The 14,360-nt window shown below is 33.6% G+C and overlaps 1 protein-coding gene across 1 annotated transcript; it reads left to right on the top strand.

Annotated features, from left to right (window-relative positions):
* The first annotated feature begins 12,447 nt into the window (after positions 1-12,447).
* LOC133205089 (acetylcholine receptor subunit alpha-like) lies at positions 12,448-13,887 on the top strand. The gene has a single exon (XM_061340829.1). The coding sequence runs from the start codon at positions 12,448-12,450 to the stop codon at positions 13,885-13,887; it is 1,440 nt and encodes a 479-aa protein (XP_061196813.1).
* The last annotated feature ends 473 nt before the right edge of the window (positions 13,888-14,360 follow it).

Raw genomic sequence — 14,360 nt, 5'->3', positions numbered from 1 at the left:
AACCAGAGTTACTGTATACAGTGAACTCACAAAATGATATCCCCGCTCCCATATGAGTATAATAACAAAGACCATTTGTTGCTATGGGAAAGCTCAAATATCTGTCTGATCTAAATGTAAAGCAGGAGGTGCACAGTGGCACAATGTACATGTAATAAGGAGGCTGTGAAAGTATCATCAAATTTCATTCAGTGGAGAAGTTGCGGATAAAAAATGGGTACGTGTACCCCCGATAACATAGAAAGAATGGCCGTGTCCATGTTTTGCTTTGACAACCCCGTAATATGTGTCCGATCAAATGTGAACAAGTGATCAAAAAGTAAATCAGGAGGTACACAATGATACAATGTGATAAAGATTCTGTGAAAGTCTCATTATACTTTATTCAGTTCCAAAGGAGGAGTTCCGGATAAGAGATTTGTACCCTGATATCATAAAAAGAATGGCATGTCCATGTTTTCCCATAGGAAACCTGAAATTTGTGTCCGATCAAAAAGTAAAATAGGAGGTGCACAATGGCACTATGTTATAATTATTATGTGAAAGTCTCATTAAATTTTATTCAGTTGTATATAGGAGAAGTTGAGGTGGTTACTCCAAGGCGTAACGGAAGGACGGTCTTTCAGACGGACACTCCAATCACTATATACATGTACCCAACAGCAAGCAAATCTGACTTGAGCACAGTAAATGCTGATGATATAATTCTGCATTTTCAAAAGCAAAGTAGCTCAGATAAGATTGATGAAGATTTCACTGAAAAGGTAAGTAAATAAGTAAAATCTAAAAGCAATCCGAAAGAAAATGAACAATAAGATAAACCTTTTAAAAAATCGTCTTCGAAATCTAAAAATAGGAAAAAAGTGCAGGACCAGATAGATTAACAATATAGTAGAATAATTACATGTAAAGAAATAATAAAACTACTCAATCTGATATTGCTATCAGGCAAGTGCCCATCTGCCTGGAAAAATTCATTCACAATTATAATTCATAAATCAGGAAGTCACACGGATCTTAATAATTATAGAGGAATATCTCTTCAAAACAGTACTGCTAAGCTATACATGTATAGCTCTGTAATAAATGACAGGCTGCACTGCATTGTAAAAAAAAATGCTAATGAATAATTCGGTTTTAGAATACAGAAAAAAACAGATAGTATATCTATTCTAAAATCATTAATAATTTATCGAAACGAAAGGGAAAAAAACCGCTTGTTTTGGTAGATTTACGCAAAACGTTTGATTCTTTGTGGCACAATGGCTAGATGTAATACATGGGCTTATTCCCCGAACGGAATGGATTTATCTGATTTATCAAATATATTGCTAATCCAGGTAAACACAGATAAGTCTGTACCTGTACCCCTTAGAGGGCCCCTTAATTGAGTATGATAATTACTTGTTGTTTTTGGCGAGTAGCCGTTCGGGGAACACACCAATACATGTACTTTCTATTTCCACCATGGCAGAGTTATAGTTCTTTGTGCGCTTATTTGTGAAAAAGTCGGAAAATGTACAAATGTTAGGAACAATCGTAACAGCATGTAAACAATATGTTGAATGTCGATAAAAACACCCATAAACCTGAAGCAAAGTCGGCGATCCCTTTGCTTTAGGTCTATGAAACACCTAACAAATATGCATATGAGACACTGTATTGTTTTTGGACTCTACATGTATCAGAAGTAGAAACGACAACGATATCAATTTATATCTATTGCAGGAAGTTGTTGACAAGAATTGATAGTCTATCCCAAAATACAATGTATGTACATGCCTCGGAAAAGTCTTTATTTTTATCGATGGATGATAAGTTTAAAGCTTTCGCTCTGTCATACGTCTATTAGTTCTTATCATACATTGAAGTGACGTCATATTTGGCATCATCAAAAGGAGTAACCGAGCCAGAATTTTATGATTTTGCAAATTTTTAGTGTTCTTTCCTTCGTAAGACACCAAGAGAACGAGTCCGTTATGTGTGATGTAATGATTGATAATTTTATAGGAAAATTCAAAAAATTAATTTCGAAGTGTGTATTAATTTTCTTAGAATTGTTTTTACTAGTACATGTATGTTCATTTCACCATGCATCGGACACAAATTAGCCATGTGCAGCATCGGATATTGTCCGATGCATGGAAAATTACTTTCTTTTTTGTATAGAAAAACATGTTTAATAACCAACTGACAGCTGTTTTTGCAGAAACAAAAAAAAAAAAATAATAATAAAATCAACATATTCAGTGAAGATACAAGTTACCGATATATGACTGTAGCGGAGTAGCAATTAAGGAAGCTCTAAACACTGCACACTAAAGAGTTCTATTTGTAGGGTATTTTTATTGAGTTAGAATGATCTGCCCTTAGAAGAAAAAAAGAATAAATGGGAATCTACAGTTAATGACACAATTTCTTATGAATTAAAGTATTCTTAATGTTATGTTAGACCAAGATTAAGTAATTGAATACATTATTTCCATTAATTTTCCTGAAGCAAGTAAACAACAGTAATTTCTGTTCACAGATAGTTCATTGTCTTTGAACATTTTTTTCTGCAGAAATAAGACAGGCACCCTATGTTGAAAATGAACTAGATACACTGAATATGTGCACCTCTATATGATATATTTTTCTCAAAGTCCAAAAAGCATTTTTCATTAGTGTTTAGAGCTTCCTTAATAAAAGATGGTTTTAGGTTATAATGTTGTATATTACGATGAAAGATTCTGCAAAACGATGTAAAATATATTAAATAAATTGAATATCACATATAACGGCAAAATTTATTAATGTCATAAAATCATATTACTATATATATATATATATTATAAAATGATATATAATGACAGAGGTCAAAGAGTTATTTCTCTTGACTTTAAATATATACAAAATAATAGTATTTCCCCTTGTGTATTCACTCCTTACAGTGAATAATACTTACAATTGTATACATGTTCATAAAGCTACAAAGCAAACTATGGGTATGAATCCATCTCTAAAGCTACAAAGCTACCTACCAAACTATGGGTATGAATCCCATCTCTAATCTATTTATATGCAGCAGTAGACTACTAGTGTATGTTGATCGTTATTGATTATCTACAATTCATAAATAATATTTATATATACACTGTGTCATAAAATACATTAGTATAATACAAAGTTTTAAATTAACTAGTTCATCATGTTTGACAAAGTTTAATATAAATAATAAAATAAATTCTCTCATATGCCTCTTATCATTCAAACAATTATTAATATGAAATTAAAAAAGTATTAACATGAAATAAGAATGTCAAAAAATAAACTTTCTGTCAGTGGTCAAATATAATTCTCCTAAATTAAAAAAAACACAGCTTTTCACACTGACTGCTCCTGGGCTACTAATTAATTAACTGAACACTCAGGACAGAGGGGATTAAAGGTTTTGGCTGGAAAATACTAACCAATGGCTTTTTTTACTTACTCATTTATTCAAGGGTTTAGTTAAGTTGTAATTTTAGAACTCTAGGAATTTCTCCACTTTAATAATAGGAAGTTGTTTATATATTTATTTACCTGTTTAATATCTAAATAAAACATATTTATTTTAAATCAAGTTAATTAAGCATCTGAAAGAAAGATATTGTTAATTAAAAACAATATAAAATCATGACTATCACACACTTCCCCTCCTTTGAAATGACGTTCCGTCATCTTGTCTCTAAAGAAGTGTGGACAAATATTTTGAAAATTAAAACTAAATTGATAAAATATTAATCAAAGTGAATAATCAGTCATAAAAATCACTTCTGCAATAAGATATCAAGGAAACTCGAGGATACTTTCTACACCGGAGAGTTGGTAATCTGAAATTGAAGATTTTAAAAAATTACATTTTAATATCCAATCTGGATCTTAGCTGGTTATGGACATGGAGTTTTCTCCTGTCTTCATCCAAGCAGGTTTGGTCTTTGCTCTTACAGGTCTTGTTGATGTTACAGGTTCTTTAGTTATATCTGCTGTTTGAATAGCTTAAGCTTGATTTTCAATTCCCTCCTCGGTGACACCTGCCTCTAAATCTTCATCATTATCCTGTTGTTCTGCAACAACTTAAACTTCATCTTCAACATGTGAATCTTCTTGCAGAGAATAACTTTTAGTCTCTGGCTCACAGTTCTTGGAAGCATCAGATGTGTTGCTCTTATCTTCAAGAGTAAGAGCGTCCTCTCCAGTATCATTATCTTTTTCTGTTCAGTCCAGCCAACTGGGATCTGATCGTCGTCAGCCTGATCTGTACCAACATCCGAAGGAGTACCGTTTCCTTCGAAACGGTTTGGTGGACCGATCCATGTAACTTCTTCGTCGCTGTTGTCACTTTTGCTTTCACCTTTGGTGACCGGTGTGATTCTCTTTCTTGGTAATCTCTTTCTGGGTCTAGGAGTGGGTCTTATCACTCTGGGTTTGGTGGTTGAAAATCCAAATATCCAATAGGTAAGAGGAGGTTGATGTGTAGTATTCTCTGTCTGTTAGTTCCTTCTTCTTTTGCTATGTACACTGGAATTGTGGAATTTGGTTGATCTGCTATAATATATGGTGTTGATTCCCACTTGTCAGCTAGTTTATGCTTTCTATTAAAATTTGTAACCTTTACCAAAACTCTGTCTCCTTCATCTAAAATAGCAGATCTCTCTTTTAAATCGTAGTAATGTTACGCTTCTGTCTTTTCAGAACTTTTTGGTTTGTTGCTGTGGCTAATTGCTAAGCTTCCTTTAATTCAAACTTTAATGATCTACATATTTTGGAATGGGAATTTATGAGGATATTAGAATGTTGAAAGCAATATCTATTGGTAATCTTGGTTGGCTGCCGAACATTAAGAAATTTTAAAATGGTGAATATTGAGTTGAATCTTCATAAATAGAGAATATTCAATGTTTTGTATTTGGATGTGGAATTTATTTGATCGCTGCCATTTTGTCTATTCCAGAGATTGTACATACTGACGTCAGTAACATATACGAGCTCAAAGCCTAACGATACTAGTATTAAAAAAATACGGCGAATCTGCTATTATTCACTATAACAGACGCTTTAATAATAACGGAATTTCACAGAAACATATTTCTTAAAGATTCAAGTAAATGTTGGGTTAATATTTTTATCTTAATTAATTCCTTAAATTATTACTGTTTTGATGTTGTTGATAATAATGTACAGAGTTGTAATTTGGTAAGTTCTATGGTCGATACAATGAAGTTGTCAGCACATACAACTAGGGATGTCAACGAATATTCGAACATTCGAATATTCATTCGATGAGTTGATATTCGAATATAAATTTAAGATTCGAATATTCGGTGTTTTACAGATTTCATAAAAAGAAGTACTGTGATTAATAAATTTTGATTAAATGAAAACCTTCTTGGAATGTCTAAAAGACGTTAAGAGTATACTTATCAAAATATATTCAATTGATCATTGAATGAGTGTCTGATAGAATTCGTCAGTAATTACATGTAATATCGTAAAGGGCTTAATTTCAGAATAAATGTGTAAATTACTTGATTGTCTCGGATTGTACATAATTCTGAATTTTATATTCATTATCGGTAAATTAATTGCCTAGGAAAATTGTCCATGGAAGTATTTTTGTTTATATTTTAAAAATATTCTTTCAAAGATTATAATCACATCTCTTATTAGGCTGATAATTGTAATTAATTACACGTATTGAAATCGAAACAGTATATATACGACTATCCTGCCTTTGGTAAGAAGACTAGTTCCTCAGTTGGAGCTACTATAAATTTATTAAATTATTAAATTTGTTAAAATCATATTTTTCTACATTTAAATCAATTATTTATTTCAAACATTGACAAATATCAAATGGAATTCCTTATTGTACACCTACACACAATTTTTCTTCCAGTATAAAAATACATACGCTAAACCTTTCATGAACGTAGGACGATGCATATTTAAAATACACCAGATTCATTTATTTTATCGAATATTCGAATATATTCGAATACTTTCATCGAATATTCGAATATGAATTATTGACAAAATTGACATCCTTACATACAACCTATCATTGAGTCTAATGCTGACTGGTGTTTTTCATACTAATTGTCAGGCCATTATTTATACACTGAACCGTCTCCGGATTTTCCGGGTTTTTTTGCCTATTATGACAAGGAACACATGCGGGTGGATGCTCACTCCTCCATGGCACCCGATCCCACCTCTGATGTTTTTAGAGGTCCATGTTTGCTCTGCTACCGATTTGTGTTGTTTTAATGGACTTTGAGCTTGAATACTGTTCGTTTTCTTCATAATTATTCCATTCTCTACATTTCTGTAAAATTAATACCGGCCTTTGAAGGTTACCACATTTTTTTCTGGACTTTTGTCACAAACTGTTGTGCTTAATTTTGGTATTTGTACACTTAAATCGTCCTTTTTTCGAAGAAAATTCCTTGGTTACAACAAATAGAAGACAATCGTTGCCATAAATATTAAAAATAAAATATTAAAAAGTCGTTAAAATGCCTTTCCTTGCACAAGTTTTATTTTATTTTAAACCTGCTAACTAATATCAGTACACATCAGTAAATGTAAAACTGAAAAAGATTATTAAGAATCACGTTTAAGGCCGAGTGCCATCCAACAGAGCTACTGTTTTACCAGAGACTTCTAATAAATAATGTATTAAATTAGAATGTCTTCACCGTATTAAAATTTGAAAAGGATGATTTAACGATGTAGCTAATTCTGAGCATATAAAGTACTCATAAAAATACCTCAGTATTTATAATAAAAGTTATCTTTCCTTGCCTTTGAGCCTTCCTTTTTAATGCTAAACTATTGGCAAGAAACCCACTGGTAATAGTTGGTATAATGCGTACAACATACACTGTAGACTGCCGAAGACATATAGTAAAACCTTCCCCCATAGTGCCATGTCCCCCCAGAATGTGTACTTTATAGTTAACCTTCCCGATGGGAGAAGATTTACTGTATAGTATTCTTCCTGTACAGTATTTCTTCATTCTTAATTATAAGAAGGTTCAGTCTTGTACTTCACCATATTTCAAGTTGAAATCTACACCCTGCATTTCCTACAAATATTCCTAAACTGTTGCTTCCAAACTTTTCAATTATAAACAAACCAACATCTAAAACAAAATCCTCTCAAGTGTTCTTGCTCTTCTTCTTTCAACTACAGTCCACTGGGCACGTCATTACTGGTGATGTCAAGATAGTTGAAAACGAAGACCTTAAAGCGATCATATTAAAAACTTCTAAACACGAAGAGCCCTGATCTTTCAATTGGCGACAGAACATCACGACAGAACAATTCTATTACGAATTCTGTCGAAGATTATGCCAGACAATGGGCTAAATATGAAAACGAAGATCTGAACACTTTGTCATGGATCAAATGTTTTAGAAATATATTGAAGAATCGTATGAGAAATTTAAAAGGTAATGTGCGAACCATCTATCCTTCCGTTTTCACTAAATCAGAGGTGATCCAAGAATTAGAAAAACTACATAAACAATATGTTATGGTTCCAGCCGACAAAGCTTTAATGATGTCGTCTTTGTTTGTAAGGGTAATTATTATATCTGTATTTTAGAAGTTCACTTTCTAAAGATAACATTTTTCAAAATCACATATCAGTATTTAAAACTTTTGACATTCCAGTCAACTAAGATGAGTTCAATCTACCCTTCCTTTAATGGATCCTAAACTTCATAAAAATCATTACAAACAGAGATACATTGCAGGGTCAAGCAAATGCTATACTACGCCCCTATCCTTACTCCTTACTAAAATATTAACTGCTATTAAAGAGAGCTTCAGACGTACTAAAATATTAATTGCTATTAAGGAGAACTTAAGACGTACTCCCGGTCCTACGGATGAGACAGTATAAACCGAGGTCCCGTGTCGCAGTAGATGCTGGCACGAAAGAGATCCCTCACTGCTCAATGGCCCTGAGTGCCGAGTATAGGTCAAAATTTGCAGCTCTTCACTGGCAAGTGGTGGCGTCTCCATAGGAGTGAAAAATTCTTGAGAGGGACGTTAAACAACAAACAAACAGACGTACTGTGCTACAGCATATTCTAGAAGTGGAATAAACTAAATGTGTATTCTCAAAAACTCCCAAGAACTTTTAGAAAATTTAAAGGCAGAAATTTTAAGCACCGCCTTCAAAAATACCTGGTCTGCGTACCCCTAATCAATCAAGTGCATTACGGTATATCATTGGGTGCTAGAACTTGATTGACATTTCAAATTAACTTTTGATCCTTTGATATTTACCACACAAAGTATAAACAATAGAGAAAGAGTATTACTATGAATTTTTAGCTTGATAATATATATATATATATATATATATATATATATATATATATATATATATATATATATATATATATATATATATATATATAATAATAATAATAATAATAATAATAATAATAATAATATATATATATATATATATATATATATATATATATATATATATATATATATATATATATATATATATATATATATATATATATATATACACCTTTAGTATTTGAAATAATTATGGTATTCTTTATGATAATATATATGATCAAAATTTGGTATATTTCTTTGTCAAATCTCAACAAATACTTTGAATAATAATTTTTTTTAATGGGTGGGGATGCTTTGACACAAATTCAATTACAAATTAATAAAAAAAAATTATTGAGATTTAACTTTATTTACAACTTTTTATTTCTAATTAAAAATCATTTCAAAATCCCAACAGAGGTAAAGTTTGACTTCTTGGGTACTCTACTGTGTAACAAATCACTTCCTGTGTATAGGGACTAGGAGTCAAACGACCAAAGGTAGACTGCTAGTCTAAAGGCATTCACACCTGTACAAAATAAGCCCCTCCCTCACCTGGAATTTACCACCCGGTAAAAAATCTCTGCCTTTAAAGTCGCCAAATTGTTCAAAAGTCATTAACATCAAATGTGCGATTTTTCTACACTTTATATTTACATTCCTCACGATTAATTAAAAACTAGACTTTTTGATATCATAGATAAATGCTTTTTTTAAAGAAATGGAACTCGGAAATTTGCTTATCTTGTGATTGGTCATCAACAAAATTACTTTGATAAAATCCCTCTGATTCTACACACAACTACTCTGGAGTTGATATTAAAAGGATGCTGGAGTTCCTCATTGACAACATTTATGTAGTCTTCGGAGACCAGGTTTTCCAACAAACTGTTGGAATTCCTATGGGCACTAACTGTGCTTCTTTATTAGCCGACCTATTTTTATATTCCTATGAAGCAGAATTTATCAAAAAAAACATGAGAAGAAGAAAACACTTGATGTGACCTTCAACTCGACTTTTAGGTATATCGACGACGTTTTATCAATTAACAATAGTTACTGTCATTCATATGTCGATTCGATATATCCCAGTGAACCTGAAATAAAAGCCACAGAGTCTGACACATCCATTTCATATTTGGATATTTTACTGACTATAGACAATAAGGGCCAACTAACAACTAAATTGTATGACAAACGAGATGACTTTTCCATCGTCAACTTTCCTTATTATGTAGTAACATCCCGCTATCACTCGCATATGGTGTTTACATCTCCCAACTTATTCGATACTCAAGAACATGCTCCGGGTACGATCAATTTTAAAACCGGGGCAGGCTACTGACAGATAAGTTGATGAGACAGGGATTTCAACTACCTCGTTTAAAGTCAGCATTTCTTAAAATTAAGGTCGTTATAATGACCTTGTTAGCAAATATTACCTATCATTAGGTCGCTTTGGCTGACTTGTTTCATACCGATTGTTAGGCCTTTGTATACTGAATTTGACTAAATGCAGAAATGTTCCGCATATCTGATCAATACAAAGGGCTCACGGCAGGTGTTACCAGCCAGCAGGGGATGCTTTCTTTTCCTAGGCACCTGATCCAACCTGGAATCCGTGTTTTATGCCCTCTTCACAGAATTATATTTTTTCTATAGATTTTTTTGAAATCGATCACTGTTCGTTATCTTCGCCTTTTCATTCCTCATAGCAAACCTGCCCTGCTAACCGTAAACGGATCAGATTTTATATTGTATGGGGAATATCATTATTTTATGCCCGTTCCTAACTTATCTGAAATACAATGCTTGGACTCACTTCTTCCTATTATAACAATAATAAACGCATCTCTCTCAGAATATGCAGTTCCTTCTAGTTCCAGGGAGGCAGTCATTACGCCCCTGCTCAAGAAACCAGGATTAGATAAGGAAATCCTTTCAAACTACAGACATGTCAGCAATCTGTCTTTCATCTCTAAAATACTTGAAAAGGTAGTTGGTAAGAGACTAGACAACCATCTAAACTTAAATTGCCTTAGTGACACAATGCAGTCAGCGTACAGAAAGCATCGATCTACAGAAACTGCTTTGCTCAAAGTGCATCATGACATTAGCAGGCATTATATAATGGGTCATCTGTTTTCCTTGTGCTCCTCGACCTGTCAGCTGCATTTGATGTCATTGACCATCGTATCTTATTGGATAGGCTCAATGCACCTTATGGAATAACATGTGGAGCCTTACAGTGGATTCAGTCTTAGAAAATCGACGTCAATCTGTATCAATTAACTCTCTCAAATCTACCGAGCGAGTTCTTCCATTTGGTGTCCCTCAATGGTCTTGGACGTAAACTCTACTGTTCGTTTTCCAAACCTATTGGGGCCATCTGTCGACAACATGGAATGTACTACCACTGTTATGCAAATTTACCTCGTTATAAGACCAAACGGAAGGGTGGAATAACTATTTTTCAAGATTAGAAGCGTGTATAGCAGATATTAGTTCATGGATGGCTACGAACCTGTTGAAACTTAACCAGGACAAAACGGAGCTAATTATCTTCTCTTCCAAACACAACGCAGCTAACATTCCACTACACCATCGTAAAGCTGGAGAAAACGACATATCTGTTACATTGCTCGTCAAGAACCTTGGTGTTTATTTCGATTCCCATCTGACATTTGAGAGTCATGTGTCATCTACTGTGATGACATGTTACTTTCATATCAGTAATATTGGACGAATTCGCCATCTCATAACGGATGCATGTAAGACTCTTGTCAATGCACTAGTTACATCAAGGCTCGATTATGCCAACTCTCTTCTGTTTGGAATCAACAGGACCACCTTGGACCGTTTACAGTCGTTACAGAAGGTGCAGAATACTGCGGCAAGACTTGTCTCGAGGACATCAAAACGGAATCATATTTCTCCCGTCCTTGCGGAGCTGCACTGGCTTCCGGTCCAGTATCGACCACACTTTAAGATGCTGATGCTTACCTGCAATGTACTGCATCCTGTTTTGGGTGTGCTCCTTCCTATCAACAAGAACATATTGAAGTTTATAAGCCAGCTCGATCACTAAGATCGGAAACATCAATAAGATTTGCAGTTCCAAAAGTTCGAACTAAGTCTTTTGGAGAATGGACTTTTGGTTGGGCTGCCGCCAGCTTATGGAATGAACTTCCAACACGCATAAAATTGGCACAAAGTGTGGATGTTTTTAAAAAATTGCTAAAAACACACTTTTTAAGACTGCTTTTCCCGAGTTTTAAACCCCTATAATTTTTTTTTTTTTTTAAATGTCTCAAATACAAATATCTGATTTTCCTATTTTTATTAACTCTCCTTTTTCTTATATGTTTCTCCATTTTTATGCATCTTTCATTTTCTTATTCTTTTTAAAGATTTAATTACTATCTTGTACATCTATTTTACTTTAATCGTATTGTTAAGCGCCTTAGAGTAATTTTTATTAAATAGGGCGCTCTACAAATGTTTATTTATTATTAATATTTTACTTTTAAAAAAACAGTACAAGTTCACCTTTGTGTTAAATAAGTTCATTTCTATGCAATTATGTATTATCAGAAGATGGGTTCAAGTCCTATAAAATAAGATTAATCATTTTTTGTGAACATACATTTTTAAACAAATATCAGTACCCCATTTATTCTTTTCAAGAAGTGGATAAATTAATTACCATTTCCAGGACACCTCTTCATCAGCATGTGATTCAAGAATTGTGCTTGGTATTTTTGATCTGGCCTTGACTCGCATGCACGATCAGCTCCATTGGTTGAGCACATAGTGAATGGACCAACCGTGTCTTCTTACCAAAGTAATTTATTTTATCTGATCGACGACAGTGAGAGCATTTTCTTTAAATCCATTTAAATTTCACTTTTAATAATTGTGTATATAAATTACCACTAGTAATTGCTGGCTATCAAAGGACGGAATACTTCAAAACATCTTATATGAAAAAGAACTTTAATTCTTTCAGCTCAGAAAAATTTAATTTGCTGTCAACTGTATATTTTATATTCAGAATGACATGGAAAGCTATTGTCTTCTGTTTTACATGCATATTGAAAAACTGGGCTATAGCAGCAAACGTCACAGATATTGAAAACTTATATACCGATTTGATTTTATACGCGCCAAACCAAGAGCTGTTAAAAAATGTTCGTCCATCTGAGAAAACAATAGTGACAGGCTCCTTGCACTTGCTGTCGATCAGTGGCTTAGACGAAATTTCAGGGACATTTTCGGTCATCGTTACCTTAACCTTAACATGGCGAGACAAACGGCTGAGATGGGTTCCTTCTGCGTACGGCAATCTAAAGTCTATTGAACTTCCTCAGGACAAAGTCTGGATACCTTCGATTATGATGAGGTACCCTGTTAAAAAGGTGAAGAAGTTAGGCATGGAGGACAATTTAGTCACTTTATCCAGGAATGGGACAGTCGCTCTAACTATTGGGGACTTCCTAGAAACAGCCTGTAGTTTTGACGTGACACATTTTCCATTTGATCATCAGAGTTGTGATATTACACTACTACCATGGATTTACTCAAAAGATGCTGTTGACTTTCGACAAAAACGAGATGATGTTGATCTTGGTGTATTCTCCAAAAGTGGAATGTGGGAAATCTCGAGTACAAAAGCATCAGTTGAATACATTCTAACTTCGGATAATATCGAGTGTGCGATGTTAAAATATACGATCTACTTGGAAAGAAGATCATCGTATTTCGTTCTCACCATATTTGTACCTGTCATCATGCTTCTATTGTTGAATTCCGCTGTGTTTCTTCTTCCATCAGAAAGTGGAGAACGTGTGGGTTACGCTATAACGTGTTTGCTAGCATTGGCCGTCTTTCTGACGCTAACGGATGACGTGTTACCAAGAACTTCCAAACCATTGTCAGTGCTGTCCTGTTTCCTGATGCTTCTTGTGTTAACATCTGCTGTTATTTGTCTGACAACAATAATAAGCGTCTGGTTGCATCACAAGGACGAGAAATCACACATGTCATTGTATCTTAAGAAGTTTACACACTTCATGCTCTGCAGGAATCATAAAACTAACATAGCTGAATTTGAAATTGTTGATATTTTGACAGAACCACCGAAAAAACAAAAAAGTAACTCTCAATCTGAAACCGTGACAAATCCCAAAAATCAGAAACACGAGTTTGAAGGTGAAAATACTAAGAAGGTAACCAAAAAAAGTACACGCAGCTCAAACAGAGAGATTAAAACAACCTCTTCTAACGGTACGGTGCATGTGACGCTGAAAAGTACGAAGAAGCACAGTTCTGACGAGAAGCACTCAATGAAACCTGAAGATTTGAAAGAGCTCTACAATGATATCACGTGGAAAACTTTCTCAGAACTGTTCAATTTTTTATGTCTTGTTGGAACACTTGCATTTACTGCCTTGTTTGGATCAATCTATGTGCTGATTGCAGGTGGCAATCTTTGAGACAGAAATGTAACAATCTTCATTTACTGCCTTGTTTGGGTTAATTTATTTGTTGATTGAGTAAGAAAATCTTTGAGACATAAATGCAATAATCTTTAATATACTATCATCTAAAAAAATATGTTAAAATTCTTATGTTCAAAAATGCGTCTTAGACAACTGGAAATGAAATGGGACATATAAGTCATGTACATTTAAAATGATCAAATTTACATATATTGGTATAATCATTATGCAATAAAAGTTAACGTTACTCTTTGACTTCCAAGTTACAGTATTAAGTTCTATTACATGATGTTGTGGAGACCACTAATATTACTATCATGTTGCATTAAAAGTGTCCCTGCACGTTTAAACACGAGGCTTTTCCAAAAATCTAGTACACGTGTATCATTTCCATCATATAATCATCTTCACCCACCTATGACAAGAATACCTATGTTATATGAATTTATCTTTCGTATAGGTCAGAG

This window comes from Saccostrea echinata, unplaced genomic scaffold (assembly GCF_033153115.1).
Source record: "Saccostrea echinata isolate AGI-Se365-2 ecotype Australia unplaced genomic scaffold, CSIRO_AGI_Sech_v1 ptg000054l, whole genome shotgun sequence".
Taxonomy (NCBI): domain Eukaryota; kingdom Metazoa; phylum Mollusca; class Bivalvia; order Ostreida; family Ostreidae; genus Saccostrea; species Saccostrea echinata.
The sequence above is the reverse complement of the archived record's forward strand: the minus strand, read 5'-3'. Positions and strand labels throughout refer to the sequence as shown.